At 39.4% G+C, this 22599-nt stretch overlaps 1 protein-coding gene across 2 annotated transcripts in view; it reads right to left on the bottom strand.

Moving 5' to 3' along the window:
- MYOF (myoferlin) overlaps nucleotides 1-22599 on the bottom strand; it is a 147323-nt gene that overhangs the window by 68212 nt on the left and 56512 nt on the right. Inside the window, exons 8-19 of one of the 2 annotated variants that reach the window (XM_090277959.1) lie at nucleotides 18831-18893; nucleotides 18695-18745; nucleotides 17544-17574; nucleotides 16980-17095; nucleotides 16246-16372; nucleotides 14878-14981; nucleotides 12834-12902; nucleotides 12689-12732; nucleotides 8890-8972; nucleotides 6872-6910; nucleotides 5470-5594; nucleotides 3706-3822 (exon numbers count right to left, since the gene is read on the bottom strand). In XM_090277959.1, the coding sequence (XP_090134085.1) occupies nucleotides 3706-3822; nucleotides 5470-5594; nucleotides 6872-6910; nucleotides 8890-8972; nucleotides 12689-12732; nucleotides 12834-12902; nucleotides 14878-14981; nucleotides 16246-16372; nucleotides 16980-17095; nucleotides 17544-17574; nucleotides 18695-18745; nucleotides 18831-18893 (969 nt within the window). The remainder of the gene's footprint in view (nucleotides 1-3705; nucleotides 3823-5469; nucleotides 5595-6871; nucleotides 6911-8889; nucleotides 8973-12688; nucleotides 12733-12833; nucleotides 12903-14877; nucleotides 14982-16245; nucleotides 16373-16979; nucleotides 17096-17543; nucleotides 17575-18694; nucleotides 18746-18830; nucleotides 18894-22599) is intronic. The other variant, XM_090277958.1, reaches the window with a different exon arrangement.

The following is a 22599-nucleotide window of genomic DNA, read 5'->3' as shown; positions in this document are numbered from 1 at the left end:
CTTATACTCATTCAAGTGGGCAAAGATAGAATGTTCATCGCAGCTCTGATTGAAATAGAGAAAAAAAAAGAAAACAACACAAATATTGATAAGTCCCTGGTTAAACACATTATGTTACACCCATATAAAGGAATGAAAGTTTATAAAATATTTAGGTAGATCCATATGTGTAAATGTGGAAAAATAATTAACAGTGAACCTATTCAATATCTATTTTAAAGATTTTATTTATTTTTAGAGAGAGGGGAAAGAAGGGAGAAAAATAGGGAGAGAAACATCAATTGGTTGGGTGCCTCTTGCGTGCCCAGAGCCCGGGACCTGGTCCCCAGCTCAGGATCCAGTCTCTGTGCACTGGCCCAACTTGGGGGTGAGAACACCAGCGGTTACTGTAGTGTATTGGTTATGCGCTCCACTGGTGAGCTTGCGAGACCCATGAGTGACAATATTCAAACTGCGTGACAAATTTCTCACCATAGCAAGTTTAGTTCAAAAGCTTCTGGAGAAGGAACTTTGAGTTCTGTAGTCACTTGATTTGGGATTTGGAGGTTGCAGGGCTAGCACACTTTGGCATATAATGACTTTTTTGGTGTTGTTTTTTTTTTTTTTTTTCCCATTGCTGCCTTGCTGCTAATTTGTATACCAGTATCGAAAGCAGTGATGCCTTTCACCTCTAGGGAGCTAATAAAAATGACTTGATATCTACAAGATATTTATTAACTGGTTTTTCTTTCCTTCTTTATTCATACATACCACAGCCTTTATTCTATAAAATGAATCACAATCATGGCTGGGTCTTCTGACTTGTATGATGTAAGAATGTGGTCATCCATTTACAGAAGTACTCAGACAACTGTTTTGAGATTTATTTTATGTGGTAATATACACATAATGTAAAATTCATTCGTCTTAACCATTTTTAAGTGTACAATTCGGTGGCATTAAGTACATTCACATTTTGTGTCATCATTATCACCATCTATCCATTTTTGACTTACAAACCTGAAACTCTGTACCCATTATACACTAATACCCCATCCCCACCTACTTCCTGTGTCTGTGAGTTTGACTACTCTGGGCACCTCACGTAAGTGAAATCAAACAAGATTTGCCTTTTTGTGACTTAGCATAATGACCTCAAGGTCTTAGCCACATTGTAGCATGTATGAGAATTTCCTTCCTTTTTCAGGCTGAATACTGCATTGTATTGTTAAAAGACAAACTAAGGCATATTAAAATTTTTAAGTTCATTTGATCAAATATCTATTAGAATCAGGCAGCAACAAGCCAGAAGTGGTTAGGAGTGTTCTACTGTCAGGAGAAAGGGGAAAGGCTTTTATAGACCAGACGTGGAAGGCAGGCAAGGAAATTATTCGACTGGTTACAGTTTAAGTGGTACATGATTGGAAAAGCCACATTGGCTATTTGTGATTTGCTGTTTTTTTATTTCGATGCCTTAACTTTGAGGCATTTACGGGCTCAGGTTTTGGCTTGCTTATATAGGCTACCAAGGCATCATGGCCACCTCAGTCTAACGGCCTACTGGTTTAATTAATTTAACAGTATGCATATACCACATTTTGTTTATTTATTCATCTGTCAGTGGATTTGTGGGTTGCTTCCACCTTTTGCCTATTTGGAATAGTGCTAATATAAACATGGGTGTACAAATATGTATTTGAGTCCCTGCTTTCAATTCTTTGGGGTCTCTGTACAGCAGTGGATTGCTGGATCATATAGTGATTCTATTTTTAACTTCTTCAAGACCATTTTAAGAATGTTTGACAGTGACTCCAGCTTATTGTTTTGAACCCTAAGATATCTCATTGTTAACAAAATCTCAGTTTTGGTTAAAAGAATTTTCAACATGGTATAATTGAAACTTCCAACAGTAGTTAATCAGAAGCCCTTCTGAGACACAATATTTTCTGGAAGTTTTTCTGAAACACTGGTTATTAACCTTAGCTGCATGTTGGATTACCTGAAGAGCTTTAAAATATACTTATACAGTATTCTCTCACTTATTGCGGGTATTACGTTTAGAACCCCCAACCCTGCCCGCGAAGTACGAACCTTACATTTATTCTACACTCTTAAACCTACGTAACTTTAACAACATACGTATACAGTACCGCAAAATCCCATGATAAAGTAAAAAATCCACAATAAATAATTAAATATATATTTTTAAATCCTGCGATACAGTGAGGCCGCAGCGATAAGTGAACCACGATATAGCAAGGGACTACTGTATTTAGGCCCCACTTTCCGAGATTCTACTGATATTGTGAATTTAAAAGCATCCCTACTTTAGTCTACTGTCACTTTGGTAGAGAGGGGCTTGGGAAACTGTTGTCACTTGATAGGAGTGCCATTAGCAACCCACAATTAAACTATCCATGATTCAGGAATGTTGTGGAAATTCTAGATTTGGTTTGAATTGTTGTACGAAAATAACAAAGTAGGAAATTATTTGTATTAGTCAGAATTTATATATACAGCATAACTTTTTGTTTTGTAAATAATTTGGATGGTATCAGAGAAGAGAAGGAGCAAAAACATAAAATAATTTGAGGCTGAGTCAGGGCCAAGAAAAAAAGTGATTAGTTAATGGAGTTCTATTAATGCAGGGGCTGCAGGGAACAGAGATGGTGCACAAGGAGCAGGGAGGCTGCCTCTGGCTGGGTTGGCTCCGTCTGCACACCTCCACAGGGCCAGGATTCCATTAGAAATCTCTGGAATTCCCCATGAATAGCTTCAGTCACCTGCAGAAGCCTTGATAGGATGCTCACCCGAGAGGTTCTGGCCTCAGAGACTGTAATTCAGGCTTCTGACCATCACTACAACCCCCAAATGAGTGGAAACACACTGAGCAAGTGGCTCAAGATGGAGCCACTCCTTGGACCACTTTGCAGGTCCAGACGCCAAGGAGGGTGGCCCTACCATGTGCTTACCTGCCCCAGAGCAAGCTGTCCTACAGTGGTGCACCTGAGAACTCAGCCCTTCCCCCAGCTCTTCCCTCCAGCCCCCCTTCACCTGTGCCCACAGGACACAAGGTGTGGGGAGAAGTAGGAAGGATCAACACCGTTTAGGGAAGTCTGGAGCCTTAGCTTTTGTTAGGGCCCTTCCTTAGGAGCCTTGGGGCAAAACTGCCTACAACCACATTAAAGCATGCAAATTATGGTCTATTGGACACAGATGGGTGTTCCTAGCTTTTTAGGGCCTTGGGGCTTGATCATCAATGACCAGACCACTGCACCTTGTAGATGAAATTGGTATAGGGTTGAGTTTCAGAAGTGAATTTGGGGAAAGGTGAATAGTCGAGCAGGATAAAGGGTAGCAGCTAACACTGTAGCTCCTGAAGGTAGCTGTGAGTCAACAAGGCATGGAACATTAAGGGTCAAGGAGACGAAATGCCAAAGAAAATTGCCCAACTTGCCATCTTTGCTCTGTTTACTAAACATGGCTAACACCAGGTGATGAAACAAGTCTTATTACCACCACCACCCTGCCCCTGGGCAGTTGTAGAAAGGTCAGAGGGCTATGAAGGACAATTGGTGTGACTCAGGTCTCTCTCCAGGGACACTTCAGTCCCTGGATATCTCCCTTGGGCCTGTTTGCTCAGGCAGGCCAGAGCTAGCCCTCTAAATACCAATCCTCTAAAACTCCCTTTTCTATACTAAGCATTATCCACACTCCAACGTTTACCTCAACAACCAGCAGGTCATCATTTGAAATGGGCTGAAGCTTTTTATCTGGTGGTGTCTTTTCAAGAAAAGTGCTCAATTCAACCAAGACTCTGCCTCTGTAGGCAACTCCTTCTCCCTGAAAGGCAACAACACATGATTAATCTTCTAGACATGAACAACAGCAAACAGAATGGTCTCTCTACTCCAGCTAAGCCAGCTACAAAAAGTTTATCCTTCCACAGCCTGAACCTCTGAAATGAATCAGTCGGTAACTCTCTCAGCGGGATTTAGGTTTTGGTATCTGAAAAAAAGAGCCAATGATTTCAGGTAGCATCCCAAAGAGAGCCAGGAGAGCTGGGACTGAAAGAGATCTTAGCCACGCCTGAGGTCAGAGGGTTTTGAAGATCCAAAGGGGTTCCCAGAGGCTGGGGGGGTGGCAGTGGAGGGACCAAAGTCTCCCTCACCCCGCATCAGCAGAGCAGTTCTGTGTTTATCTACAGTAACTTGGCTCCTTTTCTTTACTTCATGGAATGGGATGGCTGCTGTGTTGGCAACCAGGGCAAGTCTCACAGTAGCCAGGAAGTAAAGGAGGAAGATGTTCTGGGTGCAGCTGAGTGTGAGGATGAATATCAGATACTCCTCCCTCTCCTGCCCACCATACCCCACAGTGTTGGCAACAGAATCTTCTGGTGAGGAAGGGAGGATCTGATTCATTGCTCACAGGAATGGCCTTTTTCAAAATGAGAGAAGAGTTTTAGCTATTTGAGATTGTGGACCATCAAATTTTGTGCTTTAGAGAGTGATTCTGACTCAGATCCTCTGTTTTAGCAGGAAAGTTTCTTGCTCTTAGCTGGAAAAATGATCACCTGCCAACTTTATAAAGTATTTACTTGTTTTTGACCTGCAGAATATAGTACATGCATTGTGCAAATGGTTGATTCAACAAGACTACAAAAAAAAAAAAAAAAAAAGACAGAAAACTACTGAGGAGCTTAATAACTGCTGTTTCTGTACGTAGAACCTCCATAGCCAGTGCTCGGCCTTCCTCTATCTTAAGCTTTTTCTTTCTACCTCAGTCCCTTTCTGGGTTTTGGGAGGTAACTAAAAGATTCTACTTTGGCTTCTAATGTACGAGAAAGATCACTTCCCATCTCTGGGTCTCCATGTCCTCACCTACGAAATTAAGAAGTTGAATCGTATCAGAAGTAACAAAGAGCTACCTCATCAGGCATGTCGCCTCCAATAATTTGGTCAATTTCTAGAAAATGCCATTGAACAGATTCTGAGGCAGCCACATTTGCTTATTGGCAGAGAGCCAGCATTGATTATTGACATCTGTCCTAAGCATAGGAGGAGGGGAATGGCCATGCTAGGCATTGGCAATGACCAAATCAGATGACCTCCAGGATCCTTTCCTATTCCTTTTTTAAAAAGATTTTTTAAAATTTATTTTTAGAGAGAGGAGAAGTGAGGGAAAAAGAGAGGAAGAGAAACAGTTTGCCTCTCACATGCCCCCAGTCAGTGGCGACCGAGTGTCTGACCAGGAATTGAACCAGTGATATTTCAGTGTGTGGGACCCAACCCACTGAGCCACACCAGAGCCTTATTCTTATATTCTAAGACTTGAGGAGTGTGAGACTTCTATCCTCTAACATTCGATCAGTTATGTGGTAGTTCTGTGTGTGTGTGTGTGTATGGGGGAAGACCTTCTAAATATGAGACTTAATTACAACAATTATAAGAAGGAATCTCATTAACAACAAACCTTAATTGAGAAACTAACCTTTCCAGTATTTAGCTCATCATAGGGGTCTGGGAATCCCGTGTACTCTCTGGGGCTTCCGTAAAGGTTCAGATAACAAGGTCCAAATGTTGGAATAAAGCCCACCTCTGTTTCTCCTGTATTTACTGAGAAATAACATCATCGTTAGATTTGAGGCATTTTAACACTTAATATGTTAAAATAAATATTAGTTATTAGTTAGCGGGGTGAGACTGTTTTCCTCCATTTGGTGAGTTAGTTGTATTAATGGAAATCACAAGCACTCGTGAGATGAGCCACGTTTACCCTTTCTTATTGTTATTAAATATTAAACAAAGTATTCTAGGATAGTTCACGTAAACATGTTATTCTTTAAAAAAATAATGTTATTCAAATGAAAGAATACAAAGACTTTAAAGATGCTCTTCACATTTTTTGCAAGTTTATAACTGGTATCATAATAAACATGTCATTGGCAATTAGGGTAAAAGTTGTATTGTTTTGGAAAGTCATTTAAATGATGTACCTCAGAGTAACTTTGTTCCCCCCAAAATGTCATTTAGTCTCAAGTTAAAATATATACGAGATTTAAAATTTGTGTATATAACAATGAACTGCCTGTAAGTTTTAAGACCGTATGATATTCACAAGCAGCATGAAGTCCCGATGCACTACATTCTGTCTCTGATGAACAGCCAATATGCTCCTCATTTCCGCTACCTGGTCTTAGCAAGAGTACTCCCTGGTGAGGGGCACTGAGGGCAAAGTTAGGAAGTAACAGGAGTCAAAGCAGATTGTGGGTAAATATGGGGAAATGTAAGAGCTGCATGGATCTGATAGAGGACAAACCTCTCTAAACCTCAGCAGCCTCATCTGTTAGGGGAACAACGACATGTGCCCTGAGAGCGTTGTGATGGTCAAGTGTGAAAGCATTGTGCAAACTTGCAAAGAATGGTGAGAGCTGTGCAAATAGAAGGACAGGTTACAGTCCCTCATATTTGGAAGATGAAGACTTTCAAGGTACAAAGTGGAAAATAGTATCTTTCAACCTAGAGAGCCATGTTGAAAGTTATTTCATACATTTCGAACAATTGATTTAGTGACCCATATCTCTATGTATTGAACATTAACAACAATAACAAAAAAGATGTTATATCTCACAAACAGTTATTTACAATGAAGCCAAACAAGATGGTTTGCATCTAGGTGAAAACATGAGACATGTAGCAATGCCCAGTTAGCACATTTGTTTTAAGCTTAGTCACATAGGACAACTACACAGCACTAATACAAAAATTACTTTAACACAGCACAATGTCAAAAAAAAAAAGAAAAGGCTCTAAAAGCAACCAACCAATTAAGTCTTAGTAAGATAATAGCAAAGAGGAAGATTTAGAGGATAACAAAATTACAAAGCATAAACCTGTATACTGTGCAGCCCCAGATCCCGAAGATGAGAAATCTACATAGCAAAAATACAATTGGTTAAACAACAAAAGAAACACAGCATTATAAAAGAGACATTGAAAATGTTAACCAAATCCCGTGCTAGGTAAGTGGTTTAGCAACACCAGAAAAATCCCAAATTCAGACCCAAGCCACAAGACACCTCTGTAATTTATACAAATCTCACTGGTTAAATGCAAAATGGCTGAATACTTTGTGACAACATGAAATAACCCAATCTCTCCAGTCCCAGGGCCGCCAGGTATCTGAGCTTCTATTTCGTGTTTTTAATAAAGCATTTACTTGTCTTATGCCTGGCTTAGTTGGCACCAAGGCCAGAAAATCCAAGTTAATGCAGCCTCAGGCTGTGTAAGCAAAGGCCTGTATTTTATGGTTCATTATTTGATTCTTTTGGGGAGATGACTGCTGCTCTTTGTTCTTCTGAGACCCTGTAACAGACTGTCCGCAGGGCAGGCAATGAGAGAAGACCTCAGAGACAGGGGCTGAAACTGTTCTGGTTTCTGTTTTTATCGAATTAACAGCTGTTACCGCCATATCACTAAGAAAAAAATGCTTGTGTCAATATTTCTTGCAGAATTATCTTTAGGTAATTATAACTTCTTGCTAACAAGAAATGAGTTTAGTAACTAATAGACTTAATCTAGTCTTTAACCAATCTTTATCTAAGCAATGATTTCATCCAGTCTTTATATTTGAATTCCTCACTTGATAAGGAGAGGCTAGTAGTCGACCTATCTTTTCCCTCTACTCTGCTTCCTTCCTTCACTTCTAATCTCTGCCTTCTATACTTTTACTTTTACATTATAATGGGCAGTGAAAGTTACATTCTGTTTAGAGCTTGGACTATAGGCTTAATAAAAAAAATTAATAGGGTTTACATTATAACAACCATATAAATACTGTTCTCTGCAGAGAAGGAGAGTTGTAATTACATTTCCTTTGTTACTCACTGTTCCAGCAGCATGGTCCCCTATGCCACTCAACAGAGAACGTTCATATGAAATCTTTCTTAACTGCTACCATTTGCTTAAAATAATGCCACATATGACTTTATAATTGGACTGTATCTGCTTTGTTCAGCCCTTTGTTTTTCTCAGAATTTTTAATTGCCTTTTTTTCTTCTTGAGAGAGGAAATCTATAGCTTCTTCACCATACTTCTATTATTTTCCAGATTCTTATTCATGCTATTGTTTGGTTTAACAATATTTTTTAAAAAACAAAGCCTATTAAGTCCTCTTTTGAACAAGATGAGGGTGAGAAGCATCTTAAATTCTCAAATTCTCACTTTACTCAACATGTTTAATCTATTAGCAATTATAAGAATTTTTATTATTTTTATTTAGGCAATAAATAAACTGCTGATATTATTAATGTATTTCACAATTTTTTTCTCTCACAATCTTAATTTTTTCCCCTTCATTCTCTGTTATAATTTCTGACATATGCACAGAAACAGTAATTCCAGATATAGGCAATTAGTTCTCGGTATGGAAAACAACAAAAAGAAAAGTGTATTGGTTATCAGTGCTTGTTAGCATGAAAACAAAATGTACATTATCTTAGAGAGCAGAGATTATATGGTTCATCGTCATTTGACCTCCTTGTTCCTGCCAAGGAAGTCAATTATGAAAGGGAATATTATGGCGGAATTGTTTCAAGGCCTCTCTAAAAATTAAGGTGTTAAGCACTCTGTATTGACACTGAAAAATTTATAAAATAGCTACTGGGAAAGAATTTTTGGATGGAATCAAGAAAGCTAAAATCTTCAAACTATTAACTGCCTTAATTACTAATTACTAACTAGTCGTTTTGCTGGTCATCACTCAAACATCCCTAAAATGGTTCACTAGGCTGGCTCATCACATTTGACTTTAACTTAAGAAACCAAGTCCATTGCCAGGCAGCCACCCCAGTTCATTCCTTCTGCAGAAGTTCTGCGCCCTCTCTTGTTCCAGCTCTGCTGCGTGACTTACCTTCCACTTCTCCACCAGAGGCAGCAATTTTAGAGAGGTGAAGATATGTTGTTCCAACTACATCATTTTTGGTAAGACGGTCCCTGTGTAAAAAAACAGGTTATAGCCTCCACCTACAAGGATATATCTTCATAGTGAGAGAGAATTGGAAAAGACCCTGGACCTCAGAAATCATCCTGTCCAGTGAGCATAAAACTCCATTGCACTTAAAAAAAATCACTTGGAAACTTCCCACTCTCATCTCCTATTCAAGTTTTTGATTTATTAAAAGCAAGAGTGATGAACAAATCTGCATTTGTAATAAGTGATGGGGTGGCCAAAAAGTCTGTTTGGTTTTCTTCATAAAAGACACATTTTTCATTTTCACTAATAACTTTATTGATCTGGATATTTTGAGTATGTTGGCTCTCTCCTGCTATTGGCTTCTAGTGGGTACAGGCAAGGGATGCTGCCAAACATCTTCCAATGCATAAGACAGCCCCAGAGCTAAGAATTATTTGACCAAAATGTCAGTAGTACCAAGGAACTTTGCAAACCACTTCTGACATGTTTGATCAATCACAGCACTTTCTCATACTCTGTACAAAGCTTTTTTTCACAGTTCAGTTGCATTTTTACCTTTGAAACAATAAAGCATAACGTGCCAAAAATGTTGGACCTTTTCTTCCATCTTCAATATTAAAATGGCTACACAAAAATTCACTAATTTTGATAAGTTTTTTAAATGCACGTGATATGACAGCTGTCATAATATAATCTAACAAATTTGCTTCAAATGAAGCTAAAGACAACTAAGCACTACCAGAGCCATTGTACAGAAAAAATTAAACAAACTTTTTGACCAACTCAATGTATTTCCTAATTGATTCTGATGCAGATTGTACAGTGATCCCTCACTTATCGCGGGTATTACATTCTAGACACCCCGCGATAGGTGAAAATCTGCGAAGTAGGAACCTTACATTTATTTTAGTATTTACTGTACAGTACCACAAAATCCCGCGAGATAGCGAAAAATCCGCGATAAATAATTAAATATAATATTTTAAAAAATCCGGCGATACAGTGAGGCCGCGATAAGTGAACCACAATATAGCACTACTGCATTCCAAACTCCTTTAAGAAACACTGATCTAGTCAGACAAGTCATTTCAGTTATGGGAACTGAGATTTTTACAGAGGTCATGAGATCTGCCTATGGACACAATACTGTTGTGATAAAATGAATGAATCAAGTTTAGGCACATTACATAGTGCATGTAATATAATCATATTACATAGAATAAGTGCATAACTTATTTTATCATGTTCATACTAGTTATTCAATACTATGATGGTTTAATAACTACTATGGGCTATATCAATTCAAATATTTATTGAGCACTACTATGTGATTGATGCTATTTTTCTGACTACAGTTGCTTGCCTAAAACCTAAATCTTATTATTTACATGGTACAGATTTTCCCACTATAAGTATATGTAACTTTGTGTATATTTCATGGGTATCTTAGTCTGTGAGCCTAACTCATGAAACAGTTTCTAGCTGGACACATAATAGGTGTAATAAACAAGGTTTATACAAATAACATCCTCTCTATTTAATTCCTCCTCTTCTTTATTCTATCTAATGGAACACCCACTCTGAAGTTTAGGACCCTATGGTAGGGAGGAAAGGCTATATTATAGTATAATATATATTAAATATTATATATGATATACAGGATTGGGCAAAAGTAGATTAATAATTAATAATTAATAGTACAAGAATAAACTGTGTTTCACAAACCAACTTTTGCCTCATCCTATATATTACATATAATATGATTATAGTATATAATAATATTAGGTTATAGAAAGTGACTAATTAAACAGAGCTGGCATGAGAGCTTGCATTTTTCTGTTTAGCCAGAGGGTTAAATTTAAAGGATCCTTAGCTTTTGCTCAAGGTATTGTGCAAATATCCTACAGGGTAAGTAACCTAAGATCCAGTTCCAAGAATTCCCCAGTTAAACAGGGTCTCTCTGTGCATCCTAATCTGCACTATTGCTTTGGAGAGGGCAGACTAGGTCAGAAAAAAAAAAAAAACAACGCTACTTTTGCAGTGATCACAGGCAATGCTGAGATGGCTCCATTAGCAATAAGCCCATGGCTGAGCCTGCAGGCCAGAGGGTTGCCTGAGCTATGCAGGGTTCAAACCCACACTCCTGAGACTCCTGAAGCATCTTCAGAATGTCACCTGAGGGTCCTAAGTGCCTTAAAACTTGCTCACTCACTGGAAAGGACATTTTGTCTTCAGGCCCTTTCATGGCTCTCAATTAAGTGAATAGATTAATTAATTGAACAAAATGAAGCCTACTTTTCTCCTCCCAAAGCCCCTTGTTGCCATAGTACCAAGAGGATATTAACATGGAAGTCAAATACACTTAACTAATGGAAAAACTAAGGCCAGACAGTAGGAGGCCCAACTGAGTAAATATGTGAGTAACTGTGGTCAAGTTACCTGAACCCCCCTGAGCTTCAGTGTTTCCATCTGTAAAATAAACTAATAATAGACTAAAGACTAAATGGAATGAGGTAGGTAAGGTATGAGGCACACACGTGACACTTAGTAGGATCAAAATACAGTAGCTAACATCATAAACACTGATAATGATGACGATGATGATATTTGCCATTTCGACACTCAGGGAGCTAAAGGCTGCAAGTGAATGCCCCATTTAAGTAGAACTTACCCAAGAATGGAGGTTGGTTACTAATAATTTCATCATAGCCTTTCAAAGAATTCCCTGCATTCAGATAGGTAGCTCTGACCATTTTTCCTTTCTAACAATAATAACAAAATGTTTTAGTGATACGACCCAAGAAATGGTTTATTCCATTTCTGAGGTCTATTTTGGATAGCTTAGTGGTATTTAATTTCTTATTTGGGGCATTTTCAGATAATTTTTTTCTTTTTGTTTATGAACAGTTGAACTAATATTCAAAACTTTTCTGCAACAATATAGTAATAGTAGTCCCTCTCTATATCGCAGTTCACTTATCGTGGCCTCACTGTATTGCGGGATTTTAAAAAACATTATATTTAATTATTTATTGCAGATTTTTTGCTATATCGCAGGATTTTGAGGTACTGTATATGTATATTGTTAAAGTTATGTAGGTTTAAGAGTGTAGAATAATAACCCTGGCTGATGTGGCTCAGTGGATTGAGCATTGGCCTGTGAACCAAGTGTCGCTGGTTTGATTCCCAGTCAGGGCACATGCCTGGGTTGCACATCAGGTCCCCAGTTGGGGGTGCGAGTGAGAGGCAACCACACAGTGATGTTTCTCTCCCTCTTTCTCTTTTCCCCTCTCTCTAAAAATAAATAAATAAATAAACAAACAAATTAGTTAATATTTAAAAAAGAGTGTAGAATATGTTTAAGAACATAAGTAGAGTTTATAAAAGTGTGGAAAAGGTTAATAAGGAACAGGGGACAGTTTATAAGTGTTTGGGTAGGGTTTATAAAGCCTTAAAGTATATATAAATACTAAAATAAATGTAAGGTTCCTACTTCATGGATTTTCACCTATCATGGGGGGTGGGGGTCCTAGACCATAATACCCACAATAAGTGAAGGAATACTGTATTATTTTTAAAGAAAAAATCTAATTGCAAGAACAGTTTATTCCTTCCCTCTAGAAGAAAAGAATATATACTGAAATATAAGAGTTAATGAACTAGAGTAATGTTCCTTAATATCCAAATGTTTAATCCTCTAATTTTGAATTAGACTCAAGTCTATTTTTTAACTCACCAGTCATATACTGTTAGTTTTATTTTTTCACACACTGAAGGAAACTGTTAAAAATAAAATAGAAAAAATGTAGTTATTTCTCAATTTATTCAGTAACTATTAAATTAAGTATTCTTATTTTTTCTGAAAGTAAGAGAAGTCAAACCTTGATCTGAAGATTAACGACTTGGTTCCATTCTGGGTTTGCATTTTTCTCAATTATATTTGTGCAAACCTGTAAAATCATCAAAGTAAAACAGTAGGTATTCAAGTTTCTAATTTCTAAAAGTTTACAATATATGCATACTAGATTATGATGCTAGCAGTTTACTTATATACTTAGTAACCTGGTTAAAGTTTCTTTCCCTTCATAATGATTTGGTAAAATATGACATGGGTTTAATAACAATCTGTGCTTCTTCTATGAGCTAAAAGTTTATTTTCAATTGCCAGATTTCTAACATCATGCTAGTGTAATGATGCAAAATTAATGTTTATAAAGCATTTACCAAAGACTGCCTATTATAAGCATCTCTTCATTAACGTGTCCAAACGGTTCTGTTGCTCCTGCCCTCTAACCCCTCTCCCTTCTCCCCAGACTGGCTCCTGTCTCATTCTCTCCAGCATCATTCACCAGGTGGCTCAGGCTTGCAATGAAGTCAGCCACCTCTCTCTCTCCTCATCACCTGCCTCATCCAATCCATGAGTGAGTAAATCCTGACACCCTTATCTTCACGTGATCCTGAGCTCTCCCAGACGCCTGCAGTTGGCTCCTGGCTGGATTTTCACTTCCTCTCCCACTTCCTCACATTCAGGTCACTCCCCTGTGTAGCGTCTGCCATGAGCTCCCCACTTACACTTAAGAATCAAGTCCAGAACCCTCCTCTGACCAATAAAGCCCTACTAACCCACCCCCCACATCTCTCTGACCACACCTCTTTGTTTTCCCCTTGCTCACTCCACTTCACCACCTGGATGTTCTTTTGGCTCCAAATGTGTCTCCTCCCTGGGGCCTTTACATCAGCTACTCTGTCCCTCTGGAAGCTCTCCCATCCCAGATCCCTGCATCATCCCGGCCTCCACTCGAATATCATTTCCTCAAAGATGTCCACATGATATCCTAGCTAAATACACCTTCAACTCCCCATGCCAATCACTCCTTATTCCTTGCTTTATCTTCTGTGTTGTACTTAGCAGTACCTGAAATTATTCAATTACGTGTTAGCTTGTTTACTGTTGTCCTTCCTATTACAAAGGAAGCTCCATGAGAGCAATGACTGACTGTCTTGCTTAATTCTGTATCCCAGCACATGGGACAGTAATCTGATATTAAATAGGCTCCCAATACTTACTTCTCAAATTAATGAACCTTTTCCAAAATTCCTATGAGATTATTATGATTCCCATTTATATTTCAGAAAATTGAGATTCAGAGGTTAAGGCATTTGCTTTAACTGCCTACAGAGTGGGGTGAAACCTGAATTTAAATCAGGCCTCATCTCACTCCAGAACTCAGGGCTTTCTGCCGCTCTCCATTGATTTAGGAAATAACTCAGTCCATGTGTGTATCATTTGCCAAATCTCACTTTCACAAATAAAGGGCTCAACTACATAGAAGATACTAGTCTTTCATGCCTACAATTGCCCATGGTAGGGTATTATGCTACTATGGAATCCCACTTTCAAATCTCTGACCATCTCTATAGGTAAAAGTGGTGTTTCCAGGTGTTCCTATTCCAAGAGTCCCCCTGGAGGACCAGGATGGGGTTCCCCTGCCTGACTCCCCAGTTCCAGCAGCTCACTGGCGCTTGGGAGGGGAGACACATGACTGGGGTGGGCAGCTGGGCTTTGTGGGGCTAGCCTCTAGGACATTTACCAGGGATTATTACTGCTGGCTAGGGAGCTTGCCTAAGATTAAGATAATCTTGGACCTGGGAAATAATCCAAATAATTCGGTGGTAGCTTTCTTTTGCTATTCTAATTTCTCAAAAGATTTAATTTTCTGAATTGAGTCCTGCATACTTTCCACTCCAAAACAAACCTGGAGAGAAGTCTGGCACGTTCAGACTCAGATAATCTGTGTTCCTGCAGAGTGCCTAACTCATCAGGGGGCCACTTTAACAAAGAATTAGCAGGAATTCACTTCAAGGGAAGAACAGTGGTTTATGTGTTTGTTTCTAGAGGCATCCGCCTTTAGATAACGTACAAACCTTTTTTCCAGCAAAGGAAACTTCTACAAAGGGATCTACTAGGTTCTTCTTATCTGCGTTCCCTCCAAATATTTCCTTTATCGTCTGAGAGAAGGCATCGTCCACTGGAAAAGTAACATGTCACATGGCAGAAATTAAATCTAATTCTCTTAAAAGAATAGAAATCATTCAACAAAATTAAAAATGTTCTCCTGTGCATGAACACAGTTCTCACAAAAATTATTCTCAAAAGTAGCAGTGTATTGCAGAAATCCTTTGTGTCTTAGTTAAGAGAGAAAATGTTTCCTCCCCACAGAGTTTTAAAATCAATAGGAGCACCTTGAAAATTAAACTGTAAATTACTATGTTGAGAATCAATGATTTATTGAGGAAAAAGTAGAAATAAAAATCCATTCAGAGGCTAAGAGACAGTTCTTAAACTCGGGCCTGGTTTAAATTTGGAAAAGGTAATTTAGGCCAAAATGATACAGGCGTCATCTGAGTTTTTCACAGAAATTCAAGAAAATTTGACATAATCATAACACATTTAATCAGTTATGAATAGCAGATAGCTGCTTTAACAAACTAAAAAATGAATAGAGATCAATTAAACAGGTAGGAATTTTAATGCAAGCTTTAATTTATTTACTTCATTTAAGATATTTCTGAGGAAAAGATGGTATAGGGATGCATTTTAGGGTCTTTAAAAAGGGAGGGGTTTCCTAGGAAAAGTAGCCAATCCTGAAGAGATCCATGGCCTGAGCAGTGGGTGCTGCCCCCTGGGGACTTGCAGAGGAGACCTTTGTCCCAGGGCCGCAGGAGGCACACAGGCCCGGCCAGGCAGGTAGGATGCTGGGTCCTCAGTACTGACAGAGGACTAACTGCACTAGTCTCTGTGAATCTTAAATGCATCTAATCTCTTAACACAGATATCTCATAATACAATAGTGACAGACTTTTAGTTATTGGCACTTAACCACTCTTTGCTCAGCCATTTTAAATAATCTGATAGTAAACACATTTATTTATAAAATTTTACATTTTCATTCAGGATGAAAGGAGCTAGAAGTGCAGACTGAGGACCTCTCTTTATTATTCTCTAGAACAAAGAGAAGATATGGAACATGGAAGAAAGAAGGGATGGAGTAGAATGGGCCAAAAGGCTCCACAAGAACCATGTATCAGTGACCAATTGGCTACCTCAGGAACCAGCTCAGGTAGCTTGCAATGGGGCCAGAATGAATGAAAATAAGTTCACGAAGGCCTTTAAGAAAGAAGATAAAAACATATGATGGGGAGCACCAATCCCTTTCCAGAGTACGATTTTTAACAACACATCTAATCATGCAAATAACTGACATCCTGGGACAGGATGGAATCAATACATACTCTGGGGGATATCTTCTGCTCGGTAGATTTTCAGCATGAAGGTCACCCACCGGAGGGCGATGCCAGCAGGGAGTAACAAATTACTCTCCACATCATCACTCTCATTATCACAGTCTTGTTTCTCGGGCTATTGGGTACACAGAATAACAAATGATACACACAGAAAAGTAGTGCTTGTAAGAATCCAAACATACTTCTAAATCCATACTGATCAGAGCTGTTTCCATTAGGATTTCCTGTTTCAGGCTTAAAAGTTCAGCCAACAATTCAACAAAATTGTTCTACAAAATCAATGTGCATGTTTCTTCAATCAATACACCATGAGAAAATAATGTGTTCTGTAATTTTATGAGCACTAAATAGGAGAAAGAGAGAGAGAGAAAGAGAGAGATCCTGAAATTCTTCCAATTTCTCTCTGGCCTCTCTATTGCACTATTCATGGTTTTGCTACCCAGTTTCCGAGAATGACAACTGTCCTTTTAAAAAGCAATGTCTGATTCTGCAAGTGAGCCACTCATGCTCTGTAGATAAGTCATGCAACAGGACGGTGTCTAAGTGAGCTAGAAAATAATTCTGCCATGAAGAAAGAGAAGGAGCTTTTGAAAAATAGGAGAAATTGGGGGTTTGGGGTTATTAGTTAGACACTGTGTTCCATTTCTCAAGTCCTGTTATCCATTTGCTTAATGCCTGGTGCTATTTTTTTGTGAAAAATGGTAGGAAATGTAGGGGCTCACAGGAGGCTCATCTCCGGTTCCCAGGACGAACATGCTGACTTTCATGTAACCTTTAGCACCCGAGCTGGTATCTTCAGGGTCATTGAGAAGAAGCCATTTTCTCATGACAGCATGACCTAAAATAAAAAAGAAATAAAAGGAGAAGGACACTTTAAATTCATCTGCTGTAAACAGACATTTTCTCTATAAAGTGTCATCATGACAGGCCAAATTCCCCAGATGAGCACCTATATCAACGCCCTCCACTTTGCAACGCCTTCGCCCCCATCCTGCCCTTGTGTGACCCAAACAAGACTCTCTTAAGCTCTATTAACGGGTTTTATAGTTTGATCTTGATAAGATCAAAATATCTGCACGAAAACAGAGAAATTATCTATTTGTGAATGTTAAGAGTTCCTGTTAGATTAAAAAAAAAAAGAAATCTATATTAAGCTACTATTGTCCATTCTTGTTAAGTATCCTTCCTCCTTCTCAGTCAAGGAAATAAAACATTCTTGATTCCTCGATCCTCTAAATTTTCTTGATTCCAAGAACCTTCCAGTTCATGGAAAGAACATTACTTACCAGGTTCATCATAAACAAATCCAACATCAATCTGGGAAAAAAAATAATTAAAGGAGTTTAAATAGATTTTAAAATCAGTATAGTCACTTCAAAGAAACTATCATTATTAAATTTAAATATAATGCTCCTGACCAAACTAACATATTTTTGGGACTCAACACTTCCATTCTACCCTCTCTGTATCCCCAACGCTTTGCCTGATGTGAGGCATGTACAATAGAAGAACTTCGATTGATCATTTTGAATGAATGAGCTAGTCTTAGAGCTGGAAGGGACCAGTAGAGTAACCAACGGGTCTCTGTTTACTTGGGACCTTCCTGGTAGCACAGAAAGTTTCACCTGCTGTGAAACCCCTGTATTCCAGGCAAACCTGGACCTGGCCCAACTGCCTATCTAATACTCTTCTGCAACTAATATTGATATAATCATTGATCAGACACTTTAATGTGCCAGGTGCTGTGCTAGATGCTTTATATATTCTATCTCAGTTAGTCTTCATAATGACCCCATTTTACAGGCGAGGAAACTAAGGATCAGAGAAGTTGATATACGGCTAGGTAGTGGCAGAAAGGATATGAACTAGGTCTGCCCGACCAGATCATCCCCTAGGACTTAACACGACTGCAAGCTCCTTCCTTCGAGATGTGGCCCATTCCATGTAGAATAGCTGAGAAGGCACCAAGTATGTGTCCTTAATTCCAATGTTTGGCTTGCCTGTCATACTGCAACTTTATAGTAATTGGCTTTGTAGATGGTGCTGTGGGGCCACTGGTGACTAGAGCTGTGTGATGGGCTTCTTGCCATAAAGCGCCCGTTCTCTTTGTAGCAGTGGATTGGCCTCCGCCCACAGCTAGAGCACTGGGGTGGGCCCTGATGTGGCAGATTCATTGTCTTGCTTTAGGGTGCTGCTTAGTGTTGTACTTTGGAAGTCGACCAGACTCAGGGGATACTCAGCTGGTTTCTGACCTCTGGGGCATTCATGTCCACCTGGTATTCCAGCCTTCAGCAAGGATTACAGCATCAATCCCTTACACATAACATTAAGATGTCACCAAGATGGGCATCCTGAGACCTGGCCAGGAACCTGATTCCTCATGATGGAAGTGCCCGTCTTTGATGTAAATTGAATGAAACTGACAGCTGACACCCACCTTAAATTCCCCCATCAGACAATCTGCCCGCAGAGAATGGGAATTATAAACCTGGAAGAAAGAAGAATGGTGAAAAGATTATTGGCTTTATCTGGCAGATAGTGGGCTTGACCTTCATCCTCTGTGGTCCCCTTACCCGAATGCTGATGATCTCATCCATCAATTCAGAAGGCGTTATGTGGACATTGTAGAAAAATAACTGTCAAAACAAAGAAAAAATTGTTTGAATATTAGCATGAGTGGATTCAGATTTGGTGCATATGATACTATAATTTTGAGTACCCTCCCCAAAAATACAATACACAAACCCCTAATTAGATTTAATCATGTGAGCACATTGTAGGACCTTGGAAAAGGCCCCAAAGCTTATGCTTCATGAGCTTCATGGTAAACTCACCTTTGCAAGTTGGAAAAATAAAGAAAAAAGGTTAAATAACAATGACAGTCTTTATTTAACTAAATAAAATTGTTCTTTTGGGACCAAATATCTACTAGCTTAATTAAATAAAGATTTAAGGTTGTATCGTATGTTTAGGGCTTGCATGACCTGGAAAACTGAGTTTAATTCTACAATTTTTAGCTCTATCAGTTGTGTCTAGTGATTCTAATTTTGCTCTTTCTAACAAAACACCTTCAAAGCCAACTTTGCTCATTGGATAATATTAGTCCCTCAGTAGAGTCAATATTGACCAGATTTGAACTCATTGTAACAGCTAAGTTTAAGAAGGTTGATTCTTGGGAGATAAATATTGGGTATATAGAGGTTGTACCATAAAACCAGTTCTATGTACCACTGAACTTTACTCCTAATGTAACAGGGTGCAGAGCAGGGGTCCCATGAAAATAGTATATTCCCCACAACAATGGTTGGGGGAAGGGAGAAGTGGATGATACACTGTTTGAGATACTTTGCATAACAATGGAAAGTTAATGGCCACACCTTTCTTGAAGGGAAGGGGACTATTGCCCACGGTGAAAGGTGTTCTGACTTTAAGAGCATACAGTAACTCGTGACATAGCCAAGGAGGCGGATGCCCCTGTGTCACAGGGAACTCTTGCCCTGCCTAAAGATGGCAGCTGAAAGAAGGTAAAAGATATGGTAGAACTGGCAAAGTGGCACATCATAGGAGGGGCTGGATATGAGGTCACACAGGAAGTTCTGGGCCAAGCATTTAAAATAGGGACAGGCTGAAAGAGAAGGGGGTCCAGTCTGTCATCAGGTCTGGTGTGTAAGGAGAAACCACGTGGGCTGAAAAGGTGTAAGAAGGAGCCACGCAGTTAGAAAGGCGGTAGATGGGAGTGGGCTACGAGGTCCGGAGTAAGGAGGAGAAGACGGCGGCAGAGCTGATGCAGCTGTGCAGGGAACCTGCCTAACCAAGCACGGGTTTGTGGGAGATGCTTAGAGCTGAACTGTGACCAGGAATGCTGAACTGCAGACGTCTGCTTCTCTGAAGGACGTACAGAGAAGCCACTCTCTTGGAATGTGTGCCTCCCTGGACTCCACCATGACCCAGTGCAACATGGCACATGTTTCCCTGAACCACTACATGGAGGCTAAGGACAGTGCCCCCCAGATCATGAAGGACAGAGCTGCTGTGAGAGGATGGTGACCCTGAAACCCACAAGTGCACCTTCTGGGGAGGATGAAGATATGTTTATGTGGCCAGTTAAGGTAAATGCTGGGTCCTGTGGAACAGGATTGCTCTGAGCAAGAGTGCTCTCAGCCCCCCACCCTCCACCCCAAGGTTGGAACACTGTCAATAAAAACCTGTTTCCTTCAACACTAATTGTTGGGTCATATGTCAAGGTGCCATGTGGCCGAACCCCAGTTTGCTTAGTTACACTAAGAGAGAAAGATTGAGCATTTATTTAAACTGAGACTTTTTCTCCTACTTTTTATTTACTTAAAAATATTTCAAATCTACAAAGAAATTTAAAGAAAAAGTAAAACAAACACCATCTTTCACCTATGTTCACCAATTGTTACAGTTTTGGGACACTTCAGGTAGGTTTAGTGAAATGTACTCCCCTTTTTTTAACTGAATTATTTGAATGTTCTAGATACCATAATGATGGGGGACTCAAATGTTGAAAAATTTTAGTTTCAGGTAATAGGTAATAAGCTTAGTAATCAATGTAGGTAAAAAGCTATTGTTTCAGGAACTGGAGGTATGACCCACCTTGACTCCAGGAGACCATAAGCAGTTCCACCTTTGTGCCTCAGGGGGACTACAAGCAATCAAGATGGTATCTGAGCCACTGTGCTCCTGGGCTAGGTGACCACCACCCATGACCACCATCCAGGACACAGATGAAAGAATGCTGCAGCTTTTATCTGATTAACCTTTTCCCTGAATTCCAAACCCCTTTACCCACTCTTTTCCCTATAAAAAGGTCTCGTTACAGTGGAATTTAAGACATTCTGTTAAGGTACAAACCCGCTGTCATCTCAGGTCACTGACCACCTGAATATAGCGCCCATAAAGATTCAACCCCTGTCTCTGCTTATGGGGTCTGGTAGATGACTGGCAGCATGAACACTGGCTTTTCCCATTTCAATAACACTTCACTCCTTTAATAAAAACCTTGCATCTCCTAAGAGCAAGGACATCTTTGTATACAATCACAGTACTATTATCATACCCAAGAAATACAACCTCTAACATACAGCCAATTTTCAAATTTCTACAATTGTCCTGAAAAAAGGTTTTTAACTTAATTTTTTAGAGTGAGAAAGGAAGAGAGAGAAACATCACTTTGTTGTTCCACTTATTTATACATTCATTAGTAGATTTTTTTATGTGCCCAGACCAGGGATTGAACACACGACTTGGCATATCGGCTAATGTTCTAACCAACTGAGCTACGCCACCAGGGCTGAAAAAGGTTTTTTAAAATCTAGGAACCACTCAAGGATTACACATTGCATTTGGTGGTTGTGTCTATTTAGTTTCCTTTTATCTAGACCAGTACTCCTGTCTATTTTTTGTTGTTTGTTTCTTTCTATCACGACTGATAGTTTTGGAGAATATCCCACCATCTGAATTTGTATGGCTATTTCATTACTGTCAGGTTCATGTTGACTATTGGGTAAGAAAAGATACAGGTGACGTTAATTATTTCCATTAGATCACACCAGGACATATGTAAATCTGTCCCACTGTTAGTGATACCACATTTAATCACTTGGTTAAGAAGATGTATGTAAACTAGGGATGTTTTAGTAAAATTATTTTCTTGATTTATAAATTGACTCAGTTATTTGATTCTTCCCTTTTGTCAAGAGATTAAATCTCAAAAAAAAAAAAAGAAAAATACAATCATTAAAATAGGAAAATTCCGAGGTGGCAGTTCTTACTGAGTTCCTGAGAATGTAGTTGAGTAAATATTTATCCTGCATCATAAACGCATTGATGGGTCTTATGCCTTCAGCACCCAGTATTTTGTACTCCCTATAATCCAGTTTTGTCCTCTAACATAGATCTCCCAGCTTTTCCCCAAGTCCATTTTAAGTGCCCATCTCAGTGACCACCACCCCCAGCTCCTAAATTAACTCTGACACTTCTTATCTGCAAGCTGTTGCCTGCGATTCGCCTAAGAAGGTGGAGGTGTGGCAGAAATGGGGCCTTCTGGGAAGCTGGGGACCAGCCTGAACAAAGGGGAAGAAACAGGAACACCGATGGGAGCTGGGGGCTGGGATTAGAAGCTGTAGGGAGCTAAGAGGAACTGTGATAAACTGTGTTAGGAAAGGCCTGGGCTCTAGGAACAAAGCGTGAGACGCAGGCAGCAGGTATCTCAGAAATGCATGTCCTCAGTAGAGCAAGTCTGGACTCCAAAAATTCCCCAGACTTATCATTTCTCTTTATAGTCCTAATTATGGAGTCCTGTGGCATTTGAGAGGACTG

Source organism: Furipterus horrens, unplaced genomic scaffold (genome assembly GCF_987537825.1).
Source record: "Furipterus horrens unplaced genomic scaffold, mFurHor1.1.pri manual_scaffold_5, whole genome shotgun sequence".
NCBI lineage: Eukaryota > Metazoa > Chordata > Mammalia > Chiroptera > Furipteridae > Furipterus > Furipterus horrens.
The sequence above is the reverse complement of the archived record's forward strand: the minus strand, read 5'-3'. Positions and strand labels throughout refer to the sequence as shown.